The sequence below is a fragment of the Sphaerodactylus townsendi genome, linkage group LG02 (assembly GCF_021028975.2).
Source record: "Sphaerodactylus townsendi isolate TG3544 linkage group LG02, MPM_Stown_v2.3, whole genome shotgun sequence".
Classification (NCBI taxonomy): Eukaryota; Metazoa; Chordata; class Lepidosauria; order Squamata; family Sphaerodactylidae; genus Sphaerodactylus; species Sphaerodactylus townsendi.
This window is the reverse complement of record NC_059426.1, coordinates 162,614,038-162,629,581: the sequence shown is the minus strand read 5'-3', so window position 1 is coordinate 162,629,581 and position 15,544 is coordinate 162,614,038. Positions and strand designations below refer to the sequence as shown.

The following is a 15,544-nucleotide window of genomic DNA, read 5'->3' as shown; positions in this document are numbered from 1 at the left end:
GTCCTACAATCTTGCAGAGGCAAAGGAGGCAACTAAATGCAGCCGCCAGAATCTCCAGTGACAGCTGGCGTGTGCAACGATTCAAAATACAGGAAAAGAGGTTCCACCTAAACATTAGGAGAACCTCCTGATGGTAAGGACTGTTTGAAAGTGGAATACGCTGCCTCAGAGTGTAGTGGAGTCTCCTTCTTTGGAGGTTTTTAAACAGAGCCGGTAAGGTCATCTGTCGGGAATGCCTTGTGTGTTCCTGCATGGCAGAGGGCTGGACTGGATGGTCCTTGTGGTCTCTTCCAACTCTATGATTCTATGAATCTCATAGGGTTGCCAACCTGCGAGTGGCACCTAAAGATGTCCTGCTATTACAATTGATCTCCAGATGACCAAGACTGGTTCACCTGTGGAAAATGGCTGATTTTAGGGTTGGACTCTATGCCATTATGCCCTACTGAGGTCCCTCCCCTTCCCAAACTCCACCCTCCTGAGGCTCTGCTCCGCCCCCCGGGCAATTTCCAGGTATTTCCCAACTTAGGGCTGGCAACCCTAATACCATTGGTCATAATACTTTTTGTGTCCTTGTGTGTTTTTTTTGGGGGGGGGAGCTTTTTTTTGTAATACATTTTTATTTTTTCATCATAAAAAGACATATATCACTATATGCTTCCACATCCCCCATTACATTAATACAAAATAAAAGCAAAACATACAAAAAGAACCCAATTAAAATAAAAACATAAATTTTACAATAACTAAACATAACCTATTATAACTAAATACCATAAAACCATATAATGTCTTCCTGCTATCTTATTGGTGAATTCTAATCCTTTCTAGGTTCATGCCTCTATTTAAAATGAAACAATTTATCAATTCCACACGGTATCATTACTAATATTCTAATTCATTTGGCTGTTTTCTTTTAGATCTCAAATCCTGAAATTAGTTCTCTACAACCATAGTTTTTCAACAGACAATCCGTAAAAGGTTTCCAGTTTTCTGCAAACTTCTCTGTATTACTGTCTCAAGTTGTCATTTTTGCTATTTCTGAGTATTCTGTGACTTTCAATATCCAGTCTTTGTTGGTATTTTTTTGGACAGAGAACTTTTTAAAGGGAATCGTGGTTTTAAGGGACAACCACCTGCACCCTTTTCAGTTCAATACAAACTACTTTGAATTGTTCCACAAAGAGAAGGGATTTTGACCAGAAGCAATCAAAACCATAAGATTTAAAATTACATCACATGCAGTGCCACTCGCTACCATAATAACAAGGATAAACCAATGTTGCCATTTTGTGTAGAATCTCAGTTTTAGAAGCAAGCTTTCATCTGAACAAACATTTGAATTTCAGGCAAGAGAAAGTAGCACAGTTATTGCAAAAGGGAAAGTTCACCAACTCTGGTTAAAAGAATCAGTGAGCGGGTGATGCAAAATGCCTGTGAAACCTTTGAGACCCTTTGAAAGTCAGAATAGCTTTTACTGATCTTTATGGATCAATGATTCAGCATAAGAGAGTTTCATGTGTTCAAAGAATTGGGGGAGGAAAAACCCTACGAACACTTCCTTCTATAAGCACAACTGCCTGCTGATTGAAAAGTTCTCACCTGGATAATCCTGGTAAACACAGGTTATCAAACTCAGTTATTCCCTCTCGCTCTAGGTCTCCACTGCTAATCCCTGTAATGGAGACTACCTGCTTAGAGTGGCTGGCATTATACCCTGTTGATTCCTCACCACCCACAAAGACACCAAAATGTCCACATTCTTGAAAGAAAACATCATTCACCAGTCTGTTCATTAAGCAAAGAACACTCTAAAATCCCTAATAAAACAAACTGCAATATTATTTGGCTGTACTGTAACAATGCAGAGCATTCAATGGGTTGAACTCCCCACGTCAAGGCAAACAAGTAGTAGAAGAAGAAGAGTTTGGATTTTTACCCTGCTTTTCTCAACCGCAAGGAGTCGCAAAACAGCTTACGAAACTGCTTTCCTTACCCTCCCCAAAACAGACCCCCCTGCGAGATAGGTGGGGCTGAGAGAGTTCTGAAAGAACTGTGACTAGCCCAGGGGTAGGGAACCTGCGGCTCTCCAGATGTTCAGGAACTGCAATTCCCATCAGCCTCTGTCAGCATGGCCAATTGGCCATGCTGGTAGGGGCTGATGGGAATTGTAGTTCCTGAACATCTAGAGAGCCGCAGGTTCCCTACCCCTGGACTAGCCCAAAGTCACCCAGCAGGCTTCATGTGGAGGAGAGGGGAAGCACACCCGGTTCACCAGATCAGAATCTGCCGCTCATGTGGAGGAGTGGGGAATCAAAACCAGTTTTCCAGATTAAGAACTAGCCTGCTGGATCAGACCAGAGTCCATCTAGTCCAGCACTCTGCTACTCGCAGTGGCCCACCAGGTGCCTTTGGGAGCTCACGTACAGGATGTGAAAGCAATGGCCTTCTGTTGCTGTGCTCCCAAGCACCTGGTCTGCTAAGGCATTTGCAATCTGAGATCAAGGAGGATCAAGATTGGGAGCCATAGATCGACTTCTCCTCCATAAATCTGTCCAAGCCCTTTTTAAAGCTATCCAAGCTCTTTTTAAAGCTATTTATTTATTTATTTATTTATTTATTTATTTATTTATTTATTTATTTATTTATTTATTTATTGTTTCGATTTATAAACCGCCCCATCCCCTGGGGGCTCTGGGCGGTGAACAACATTCACATATACAATTAATTAAATCGATAACAACAATATAATACTAAAAACCATTAAAAGCTACTTAAAAACAGCGGTTAGCATCATAATAGGTGCCCTATTATGGCCAATTCAATTTAGATCACCCCAGTAAAAGAAAAGGGAGGGGTCAGGTTCCTCTCTGGGAGGATAATAGGTGGTAAAGTGCAACAGATGGTATGTGCAAGAAGATGCAGGGGGGGAAGGAGAGGGAGAGGGGGAGGGGGAAGGGGGCGCCACTCAGCGACTGGACACTCCAAAGGCCCGGTGGAACAACTCGGTCTTACAGGCCCTGCGGAACTCATCAAGGTCCCGCGAGAACCCGGACAGCTGGAGGAAGAGTGTTCCACCAGGCTGGGGCCAGCGCGTAAAGGTCCTGGCCCGTGTGGAGGCCAGCCGCATCATTGAGGGAGCCAGGAACCGCCAGCAAATTGGCCTCTGCTGATCGCAGAGGCGGTAGGGGCATATGGGGTAATGCGGTCTCTCAGGATCTGAGGGTCCCAGGCCGCGTAAGGCCTTAAAGGTTAAAACCCACACCTTGAAGATGATTGAATTCCACTGGAAGCCAGTGCAGCTGGCGGAGCACAGGTTGAATATGAGCACAGAAGCTGTGAGCAAACGCGCCGCTGCATGTTGGACCAGTTTCAGTTTCCGAATCAGGCGCAAGGGAAGGCCCGCGTAGAGCGAGTTACAATAGTCAAGCCTGGAGGTGACCGTTGCATGTATCACAGTGGCCAGGTCTGCCTGAGAGAGGAAGGGGGCCAGCCGCCGGGCCTGCCGAAGATGGAAAAATGCAGTCCGGGTTACAAGGGCCACCTGGGTCTCCATTGAAAGAGACGAATCCAGGTGGACCCCCAGACTGCGGACAGAGGGGGCCGGCGCCAAAATGGTCCCCTCCCACTCCGGCGGCTGGAAATCCCCTGCCTCCCCCCTGCGGCCCAGCCAAAGGATCTCCATCTTCGATGGATTCAGCTTCAGCCTGCTCTGCTGTAACCAACCAGCGACCGCCTCCAAACAATGCTGTAGAGCTGCAGGGGCCGTGACAGCTCCCCCCTCCATCAACAGAATGAGCTGAGTGTCATCAGCGTACTGGTGACAAATCAGCCCAAAGCTCCGTACCAGCTGAGCAAGTGGTCGCATATAGATGTTAAATAATAGCGGGGACAGCAGCGCTCCCTGAGGCACCCCACATTGAAGTGGGCACCTCCGAGAGGCTTGGTCCCCGCACCACACTTGCTGGCAACGGTCCCGGAGAAACGGTCTATTAGATTAGAGCTCACCATTCTTAAACACTATATCACACTGGCTCTCAAAACTAAAGTGAAACTCAAAAGTGAAATAAAATGAACTCCTCTTTAAGAAGGAAACAAAGTTTGCATGCACTGAAAGCATACGCCAAAATAACTCTAGAAGTGGTGAAAGATAAAATAATGTAGGAATAAACAAGATTCCGTAAGAAAATGCCTTTCTGTACTGCACAGCAAAAGATACCGTACCTTACAGAATCCAAAAAACTGTACATTATTTCAAGAGCACTCTGTTTCCGGGCTGTCAAACAGATGTTTGCCAGTATAAACCAAACAAGCAAAACTAGGAATAGTAGAAAAGATTCAACTAGAAATCTCCCTTTTAGTGTCTCAGGTCTTGCTCTTTAATAGAAAGAAATAGTCAGAGAGGAAATAACCAATCTTTTTTTTACATTTCCTCTAATCTGTACTGGATTTGGTGACACACAATGGGTTGTAACACGCTCATGGGGAAAATGGTGTCACTTGGTGGTCACCGTTCCTCATGGAAAGTAAGGGAAATTTGAACTAATCACTGCAAGTTTAAACAGACTGGAGAAAGATACAGAAATACTGTACATCCCACAGGTTACTATGACGGGAATTAGGAAGTTTCTTAAAGTACTACCAGACCTTGAACACTGAGTTAACATTACTTAACTAAGAAGAAGGTGATGAGATCGGAAGCTCCTGCTATTGAGCAGCAAACACTGTTTGAGACACAATCCATTTTAAAACCAAATTATATACACAAATGGTAAAACGTGACCTTAAGGAAATTACAAATTTTCAGAACTTACATCTTATAATTTGTTCTTTAAACTACAACCTTTCTGTGTTCTAAGTTTGGTAGAAAGAAACATGAATGTAGCTACCCTAAGTGTGACTTCTGCAAAAACATCGGCCATCATGAAACACACTTTATTCTCCTCAGTACCAGATAGTTTATCGAGAATATTTTTAAGAGATATATTCCTAATGTGATCATTCATAGGACAGTGCAAAATGTAGTGCTTTACATCTTCTTTCTGGTTTGAGCCACAATCACAAATACGTTGTTCCTTAGGACTCTTGTTGAATCTACCGTAGAGATAGTTTGATGGAAAAGTATGAAATCTTAAGCTGGTGAATGCTCTTCTTAAATTTGAGTTCATTAAATATGAGAAGTAGAGGGCCTGATTACTATTTTTCTTAATTTTTGGGAACCATGGAGCAAAATCCGTATTGGCAGCACTCATAATATCCTGTCAAGAGTCTTTGTTAAATAGCCAATCTCTGATTCTACCTGGCTCCCATAGCAAGATGGATTCCAGAGATGGAATCTCATAGATGTCGATTAAATCATTTAAATGTGTTAACCAGGATTTAGAGTGCGTTCTATACCCTAGGCAAAGTTTGGCCAAGTGTTCTTTGGGTAAACCGGCTAACCTTTTGTAATATACCAGCTGACTTAGGTGAATTCTTGTTTTGATAGCTGGTACCCCCGTCTCCAAACGCAGCAAAGGGGCTGGAGTAGATTGTGGCAGACCAAGAATTTTCCTAAGGAATTTGTTTTGAAATGTTTCTACTTGCACAATTAGGCTCAATCTCATACCCCAGATTTCTGTTCCATACAATATTTGAGCAATTATTTTCCCTATATAAATTTTTAGGATTGGAAGACTCAATTGTCCACCTTTTGAGCAGTAGAATTTTTGGAGGTTTAAAGAATGCACCGCAGTCACTGTTTTCTCCCTAGGGCCCCCCGCAGAAAATCCCCCCCCCCCCGTGGCGTCCCCTCCTGCCCTTCCACGACACCCCCCCACCCCACACACACACACTTACCCTAGTGAAACAGTGCAGGCTGGAGAAGCGGATTGTTCCCTTCAGGCTGAAAATGACCTGGTGGGAACTACACTTCCCAGGAGACCTTGCAAGCCCCAGGGTCTCATGGGAAGTGCAGTTCACACCAGGCCATTTTCAGCCTGAAAGGAACAGGCCACTTTTCCAGGCTGAATGAAGGTAAGGGGGGGAGGCAGGGTGCAGCGCGGGGGAGGGGGGCAGCGAAAACACAGAGTGTGCACCAGGCACACTCTGGCCCAGCTACGCCTCTGAGCGGCCCTCACAAGTTTTAATAAAGGTTCAAGGAAACTCTGGTCAAAGATGACGGGGTTGGATTCACCAATGTTTTTGTGGACAGAAGGATACCTATGGAAAAATGTTCATCTAGGTGCTGCTTGAAGACTACCAGTGGCGGGAGCTCAACACCTCCCTAGGCAGTCAATTCCACTACTGAGCTACCCCTACTTTAGATTATGCATACAGTGAAATCCTATTAAGAGCTACACCGGTCTAAGCCCACTGACTTTGTATGACCGCACTATGCCGAACTCCTCAATTTTTTTTAAATCTAGGAAGAGCTCATGTGAAAGATTCCATCCATTTTGACTCCCCTCCACAATGAGTCATGTAAAGATTGAACTGAAAAATACCAACTTTGCAGAACTGAATTTAACACAGCTGAGGATAATTTTGTCCCGCCTAATCACAACATCTGAAAATTCAGAAGCAGTTCCACTTTCTTACTCCTTTTCAAGTAAATGCTCATTTGCTTTCTGTTATAGTGTCTGATCTCTACAGATTGTGACCTCTTTTGTAATACCTGACTGAAACTGAGCCTCTTCCAAAATCGCTTTTTAAAAAATGTTGCACACAGATACTCAATTGGAACAGTTCATTTTGTCTGCCAGCCATGCTTATTACAGCTCCCAAACAAAAAGACTTTTAAACCAACTGTTTAAGGGGAAGGAGACATTTGAAAATGTTGATGTCAAGTGCAGAGGGGGTCAGGGGGTGAGTGCTGCACCAAGCACATGCCTGGGGGGCGAAAAAATTCAGGTTTGTGCTTTTTGTATTTTTTAGTGTTTTTTTCAGTTTTTGGCCTGCAGGGGGCCAAAGTTATGGACACCCAAAGGGGGTGCCCCATCCCCTATTGCAGTGGTGGCGAACCTTTGACACTCCAGATGTTATGGACTACAATTCCCATCAGCCCCTGCCAGAATGGCCAATTGGGCATGCTGGCAGGGGCTAATGGGAATTGTAGTCCATAACATCTGGAGTGCCAAAGGTTCGCCACCACGGCCCTATTGTTTCCAATGGGAGCTAATAGGAGATGGGGCTACACCTTTGAGGGTCCATAACTTTGGACCTCCTGAACCAAATGTTACCAAACCTGGGTGGTATCATCACGAGAGTCTCCTAAAGATACACTAAAATATTGGTGCTGCTAGCCTAACAACTGCACCCCCTGCAGGCCAAAACCTGAAAAAACACAAAAATACAAAGAACACAAACAAACATGCCCTCAGCCCGCAAAACTCAGATTTTGACCAGGCTCCATTTCCCCTAGCTACGCCTCTGGTCAAGTGTGGGTCATTTCAGATACACTGGTTCCAATCTTCTAAAACACGGGAAAACATGGGTTTGTGCTCCCTCCTTCTGCCTCATGGGTTGAAATTCTCCCTCCTGTTGAAATCCACTCCAGTCCTGGTTCCTACCAAGCTACTGATTGCCATTACATGAAGTATGATTTGACTTTTCCTAGGAGGCAACAACCATAACTGAAGTGGTGCATATCTGGCTCCAAGGAGATGAAAAGTCATGGATAGTACATAAGAACAGAAACGCTCTTCTGGATCAGACCAAGAGTCTCTCTATCCAGCATTTGGTTTCTCACCGTGGTCAACCAGATGCCTCCAAGCAAGACACAAAGCTATCAGCTTTCTCCTGTGGAGGCACATTGTGTACAAGGACATCCCAGCATCCACTGGGACACCCCTTCCCCCATAGCATATTGCTTCATTATTACGCTAACAAATAGTGTTATTTGTATGGTGACACTTCAGTGGCTTGCATAATCTGGCCATTCCTGAGAACAGAAATGCTGGATTAGAAAACTGAACCAAATTTTACAATTCTTTTTCCCCTATGAGTCAAAAGCCTGCTTGTAATTCCCAACCTTTAATGTCTTCCTGGGACTAAAGAGCTTCCCTGGACTTCTTGTTTTTGAACGGAACAGGTAACAGGCTCAGAATATTTGTATTGGCTTTATTCGGAATGTAAAACAAAAAGCATAGATTATATTAACTCTGACTAGGTTGTGAATCTAGGATTTGGCTGGAAGATGCCCATTCAACTGGTTTGCCTTGACTAACCCAGGTTTCATTGCCTCCGTTGTTTCCCCTACCTGGTCTGCAGAGACCCAGCAGAAATCCTGCATGTACTGCTTCAAGGAGGGCATGGGGGGAAAGACAGGATGAAGCCAAGATATCCATGTTCATTTGTCACACAAAATCATTATTAAAGACAGCTGTGGCAACATACCCTGATCTGTCATACCCTACTCAATACAATAGTTAGTGGAGTGACCCACATCTGGACAATCACCCGAACAATAATCAGCTTAATTAATTTGAACCACATCATCGTGGGTCTTTTCACTATCAATGTGAAGAATGTCTTTACACAGGCGTAGTACCCACTATCACAAAGAAAGAGGACATCACCACTGATATGTGCCACAGATGTATTTTTAAACCAGGGGCCCCCAACCTTTTGGAGTCTGTGAGGACCTTTGGAATTGTGGCACAGCGACGAGCGTGGAGACAGCCACAAAATGGCGGGCACGACTTACCTTTAGTCTCGCAGTGGACAACCTCGCGGTGTGATGGCAGCTGTTGCCAAAGAAACATTTTTAAAAGTCTGTGCAGCCAATCAAATCTCCAGTGGCCAATCAGAGGTTTTGCAGGACAAAAGCTTCACCTGGCCCATTTTCTAAAAACATTTGATGTACGGGCAGGAAATATGCTGGCGGGTCCCATGGCGCCCACAGGTACCAGGTTGGGAACCCCGGTTTTAAACAAATCAACACACCTAAAATGCAAATAAAATGCCAAAGCAGGGAACACTCTTGCAATGGTTTACATTATCAGGAGGGAGAGTCTTAAGAGCTTACCTGCAAGTGATGTATTTTAGATTCATTACTCCGAAGCATTTCCTTTTGTCTCTCAATTTCTATTTCAAAGGTACAAATCTGATTATGCAAAGTTTGTATACTCTTGTTCTTTTCCAAACTTTCATTCTGGAGCGTGGCCACCTGGAAAAAAAATTCTATAATTACTCCTGCCAAACTTCAAAAATAAAAAACCGTATCTGCTGTCTCTACAAACAACGGAGACTATTGTGGGTTTTCCAGAGCTATATGGCCGTAGTCACGTAGTTCTGTCCCTAACGTTTCGCCCACATCTATGGCTGGCATCTTCAGAGGCATGTCACGGGGAGATGTGTTTCTCTCCATAGCACAGTGCCACAAAGAGAAACACATCACATTGTAACATACCCCTGAAGATGCCAGCCGTATATGCAGGTGTAAAGTCAGGAGCGAAAATTACCAGACCACGGCCACATAGCCCAGAAAACCCACAACAGACATCTAATTCCAGCTGTGAAAGCCTTTGACAATACGATGGAGCGAGATCCTATAAAAATGCTTCTTCCTTCTGTGCAGCATATTTCCCCTCTCTTCTCCTTAGAATTAAACAGGAAAAAGTAGGCAAAAATTCTCGCTTCCAAACACGGTGCTCTTTGTTCATTTCCTCCCCAAACAGAAAGCTATTGAATTTCAGATGGGAGAATGGAGACACCCTGTTATTCAGAATCAATCTACGCTATTCATCAAAGACATGTGTATTAAACAGGCTAATGGAAAGCCTTATTACACATGAAAAAGAAAGATTAAAAAACCACCAGAACTCATTTGAGACAAAAAAGAACACTGAGGGCTGTTCCAACCATCGTGGCTAAAGCTGCCACAAAATACACTGTTTGAGTGTGACTGCATTACAGGGGGGGAAAAGCCAAAAACAGCTAGTGACCACTGCGGTAGATTAAAGCAGCACAATATGGAAGAGGAGGAGAAACGAATTGCTAATATCCTCTAAGAGAAATGGAGATTTTGGGTCTTCATTCTCTCAGCAGATTGACGCCATGAAGAACGACTAACTAGCATGCTTTATTCGCTGAAAGGGTCTTTTACTCTGTTCATCAGCGCTTTTGTTCCTTAAAACATCTTACATCTGGAACACTGTCCTCTTGACCCCAGCAAAATGTGCACTTTACAATCATCGTTCATCAGCAAGACAATAAAGATAACAGCTAGAGAAGATGTTTGCATAGTTGAAATAATATCACAGACTGCCAAGCAGCACCAGTAATGGTCAATCTAGAAAAACAAGACAGAACGCCGTCTCAAAAGACATTAAGAATCCAATTTTAGACCCTCAGATGAGAGGTCAAACCCCCATTTTGTCTTCTTGCTGTCTTGTGTGCCTCCCTCTAAAGTACAGGTGTCAAACTCGCGCCCCTCCAGATGTTATGGACTCCAGTTCCCATCATCCCCTGCCAGCATCATGCTGGCAGGGGATGGTGGGAACTGTAGTCCATAACATCTGGAGGGGCGCGAGTTTAAAGTAATGTGGTTTTATTTCTCCCAGCTCCCCCAAATGATAGCTGTTAAAAACTATAGCTGGAGAAAGCCGGTGGAAAGAGTAGTGCTGTTTTAAAAAGTACAGGAACACTAGGAAGATGGGCTTTCCACATTCCCATGAGACAACAAAGCTGGAACAAACTATTCAAGCTGATATCTTAAGGCCAGAATTAAGTTGATCAGATAATTCTCAAGAAGCGTTGGTCATACATGAGAAATACTGCATCAAATTTGAACCCTCTCTGATTCTTAGCATGGTTTCTCTACAAGTGAATTTGATGGTGAACTCCAAAATTTTCCAGGGTATCACCCATATGCCTTCACATATAACCCGAGCTTAGGATGGCAAGAAGAATTCAAGATCTGTCTAATTCTGCCCCTGTCCCACTATGATATGAGCTATTTTTTGAATCAAGATAAAGCTATATTACAAATGTATATCTTTTGTGTATCCATTTCCAACCCCCTAACCCTATCTCCAAAAAATCCTGGAAACTGTAGTTTGGTAAGTGTACTGAGAGAGATACCTGGTGATGCTCACAGAACTACAGTTCCCAGATTTCCTTGGGGAGAGGGAACAACTGTTAAATTTGTTTACATCTGAAAGCAACCAACCGTTTTTCTAGGCTTACGAGCTGAAGTATGTTTTGATCCGAGATCATCATAATTTTATTATCCCTTTCAAGACATTTGATGCACAACTGGTAATCCTAGAAACTGACAATATTCTTGGATTTCCATTTGCTATACAGATATGCAAATAATGAACAGCGATGAGACAAAAGCAAGAAGAACTACAAGACAAACTATTTGTAAGAATGAGAGTGACTGTGTTTGTGCACACAATGTCAGTTCACTTGTGATACACTGGAAGAGATCAGAAAAACAAGAAGTCCTCGATGCAAGCATCCAAGATGCTGAAAAAACAAGAAGTCTTTGATGCAAGGATCCAAGATGCTGGTTCTGACTTAGAAAGTCCTTCATGAATTGCTACCCACACAAATGGAAAGATCACCTCTAAGACCCTCCGAACTATTTCTCCTCCGTGCCCCTCCACTTGTGAGGTCTAAACATTTGCGGCTGCTTCATTTTGCCTGCTGTATTCCAGTTCTCTGGAACAGACTTCGTTTTTGCTGTCTTTCAGGAGGTAACAAAACCTGCTCTTTGGTTTTATTTTTGTTTTGTCTGCTGCAACTGTATTTTTAGCATCCTTTGAAGAAGAAGAAGAAGAAGAAGCTGGGGCAAATTTTTTTTTTTTTTGCTTTAAGTTATTGTGATTTATGAAAATGGATTCTAATCCAATATGCTTTGTTCACCACCTTGAATGTACAGAGAGGAGGGATATAATTTTTTTACATGAATGTGAAATCACAGCACTTCACTGTTTCTAGCTCACTAAACTGGACGCTTGGTAAAATCAGTTTCCATGAAGTCCGAAGAATATAGCAGCTTACTCTCAAAACACTGCGCTGTATGGATCATGAACACAATGACCTGTCATACACAAGAGTCACAAAAAAGTCTGGCAGCAATAATGTGGGACTACTGATAGAAATTAGCTACCAAGGAGAAAATGAATAATTTTACACCTCAGAGCAGGGGTCCCCAATGTGATGCCTAAGGGCGTTACTGTGCCCAACAATACCTTGTCTGGCAGCTGTCAAGTTTTTTTAGAAAGTGGGTGGAGCCAGGTAGGGCTTTTGCCCAACAAGGCTTCTGATTGGCTGTACAGATTTTATAAAATGGTTCTTTGGCAGCCTCTGCCACAAGGATCTGAACTGTGCTACTGAAGTTAAGCTATGGCAATCTTTTTGTGGCTACCTTCACCTCCTCTGGCAGCCATTTTGTGGCAGCCATTTTGTTGCTGCACCCACCATACTATGTCAGAATTCCAAAAGTACCAGCAGGCTCAAAAAGGTTGGGGACCCCTGCTGTAGAGCAACATAACAACTCTTGCAACAAACTTCTCTGACAAGAAAAAGGCTGTATTGAGAAGCTAAAATGAGAAACAACAGGACCATTGATCACATAGAGCCATTCTCTATTCCCAGATCACAAACTGGTTTTTTTCCTGTCTTAAATTTTTTTCCTAAATTCAATGCCATTTCTAATGATGCAGCATTTTTCATACGTGCTTCTCTTTATGAGTAATGGAGGGAAATCATCATAAAAGGTAAAGGTAATCCCCTGTATATTAGCTGATTACATATGCCAAGGATATTCAGGAAGATAATCATTCAATAAAAGCCTTTTCCAAGGTTACATCTAAATTAATAAACAAAAATATTATTTTAAAACCCTGAAGCAAAAAAATTTTCGGGGATGTGCAAGGGGTCTGGAGGAACTGAGGCTCATTCTGCACATGCAGAATAATGCACTTTCAAACTGCTTTCAGTGCTCTTTGAAGCTGTGCGGAATGGCAAAATCCACTTGCAAACTGAAAGGGTAATATAGGATAAGAAAGGGTAAGGTGAGTAGGAGAGGTACCTTATTTTCTAGACAATTACTCCACTCTTTCAATAAGTCTACATGCTGCACTGCGGAGGTGGCTTCATGTGCTTTAACTTGCTGGTTTGTTCCCTGTGGCAAAGAATGTACGCATTTTAGCCAATATCATTTCTTAACCAAATCAACATAAATGTAGCACCCCACTCCCATAAAACAGTGATAGTTTGAGCAGCTTATCCATTTTCAGACATATTATTATAAGAACACTTTTACATATATATATTTTTAAAAGAGGCACACAATGAACTTTCCAATAGGCAGGGTTGTGCGGAAAATTCGTCCTGTATTTTTTTCGGCAGGCAACTAATGTACATGGACACAAATAAGGGAAAAATGTGTTTCAAAACCTTTGTTTAACCAATCAAAGAACACACGCTTTGGAAAACGTCTTTACACAGCAAAAACTCAATCCACCAGACCCTGTCCTGTAACAAAACCTTGTGTGTTTCACCAGCTTGGGATCCTGAACATATAAATCCATGTACTGGAAACAGTGGAAGGAACCCTACATTCCCACAGTGTTTTCATGTATTTCTTGAGAGAACTAGTTACTTCACCTAGCTCTCCTCCTTTACTACATCTCCTCCTTTACTACATCTCCTCCTTTACTACAAGATTCTCTCCGATCTTGCTGTTTTTCCCAATCTCTCCATGCCCTTGAGTCCCAGCACAATTGTTCTCTTATTGCGATTAGTGTGGTTCCATCCCCTGCAAACAGAGGTGGAACTACCAGGGGACGAGGGCCATGTTGCACTGGGCGCGCGCCTGGGAGGCGGAAAATCACAGGCTGATTCTCCAGTCTGCATTGTTTCACTAAGGTAAGTGTGTGGGGGGCGGGGCAAGGTGCCAGGGGGAGGGGGCGGCAGGGGGCGGAAAACACAGAGTGTGCACCAGGCGCAGTATGGTCCAGCTACGCCTCTGCCTGCAAATCAGCATCCTCGAGTTTTTGAGAAAGGCCTCAGTCTCAACATCACAAGGATACCAGATGCAGGACTATTTTACATCTTCAGAACAGGTTCAGAGTTTGGGGAAAACACCCACTTTGCAAGGCAAATGTGTTAAAATGTGTTAAAAAGAACTGGCATTTTTCTTGGTTCCCCGGTAACCTTGAACAGTTAATTGTTCTTTAAAGTTAAAAGGAAGTTGCACGGATCAGAGTTCACTGTGGAAGAGAAGAGAAGAGAGGGAGAATGGCTTGTCTTGACAGGCAACCAGCTCTTTGCAACCCACCTTTAAAAGCAACAAAATTTATTGAAAATGAAAAAAAGTGATTATCATCTATAGTGTATTTGCAAGTAATTATATGTCAAAGTACCATGATGAATTCATTTGTTTTTCCTACTACACTCAGTCATTGCCCTGTGGAAAAAAGAAATGAGTGAGAGAGAGAACTGTAAAATGGAAATATTCTTCTCTCTCAAGGCAAGAGGACAGCAGCCATGTTTTTGCTGCTGCTGCTGCTGCTGCTGCTGCTAGCAACCTATTCTGATGTCTTTCCCCAAAGGCCCTGCTTGACCTAATGAGCTAATCCCACAGAAACAGGACTTGGTGGATTGTACCTTAAAACGTACAGGGAATCAAAAAGTGTTCAAAACGCCTAGCTAGATTTGAATCTAGAAGCACCTTAGAAAACCAACCAGGTTTCCGGGGTAAAAGCTTTTGAGAGTCAAATCTCCCTTGTTCAGGTATCAGAGGAAGGAATCTTTGGCTTTTGAAAAGTCATATGCCAAAATCTTTTGGTCTGTAAGGTGCAACTGGACTCAGATCTAGTTCTTCTACTGAAGACCAACACTGCTCTGCTCTGAAATTAATTATATGTCTATACAAAGCCCCCCCCCCCCCCCAGTGTACAGAATACAACAGAAATACTGGAATTGAATTAATCACCCTTGGGAATGGAAGCACAGCTTTAAACAGTGAGCAGAAGGATTTTTTCCATTCTAGAAAGCCTGCAAACAACTTTTGCTTAAAGTTTTAAGCATTTAGCAATTTTGCCATCCTACCACTAACTATACACATCACTATAACTACCGCATGGTTACACACAAAACGTAAGCAATATGTATGGAAGACAAAGACTCATTTCATTCACGCAACTTTTAGACTATTTACCTTTTGTAAAATTAAATTTTAACCTAAATTGCATCAGTGTTCTAATGATCTTCAACAGACATGTTCTGATCAATGTTTTCAGTTATATCTACAGATAGGTAGACACACGCACAAGCACACATATACAGATACATAAACAATGGACGGTGATGAGACAAAAGCAAGCAGAACTACAAGACAAGCTATTTCTAAAAGTGAGAGCAACTGTGTGTTGCGTACAAAATGTAGAATGCCTTCAGTTCGTCAAAGTTTCAGCATCATATCCATGGGTCCCCAGAGAAAAACAGCTAGCTTATCCTGCTGCTCTTCACAGAACAACCTTATGGCCACTGCAAGATTTACCTATGGGCTTAGTAGGCCGAAGCCTAGGGCTTCAAAATCTAGGGG

General features: G+C 43.0%; 1 protein-coding gene across 1 annotated transcript in view; it reads right to left on the bottom strand.

The window, feature by feature from the left end:
- TRAF3 (TNF receptor associated factor 3) overlaps positions 1-15,544 on the bottom strand; it is a 121,016-nt gene that overhangs the window by 12,897 nt on the left and 92,575 nt on the right. Inside the window, exons 10-12 of the mRNA XM_048484639.1 lie at positions 13,025-13,117; positions 9,008-9,148; positions 8,687-8,726 (exon numbers count right to left, since the gene is read on the bottom strand). Coding sequence (XP_048340596.1) covers positions 8,687-8,726; positions 9,008-9,148; positions 13,025-13,117 — 274 coding nt within the window. The remainder of the gene's footprint in view (positions 1-8,686; positions 8,727-9,007; positions 9,149-13,024; positions 13,118-15,544) is intronic.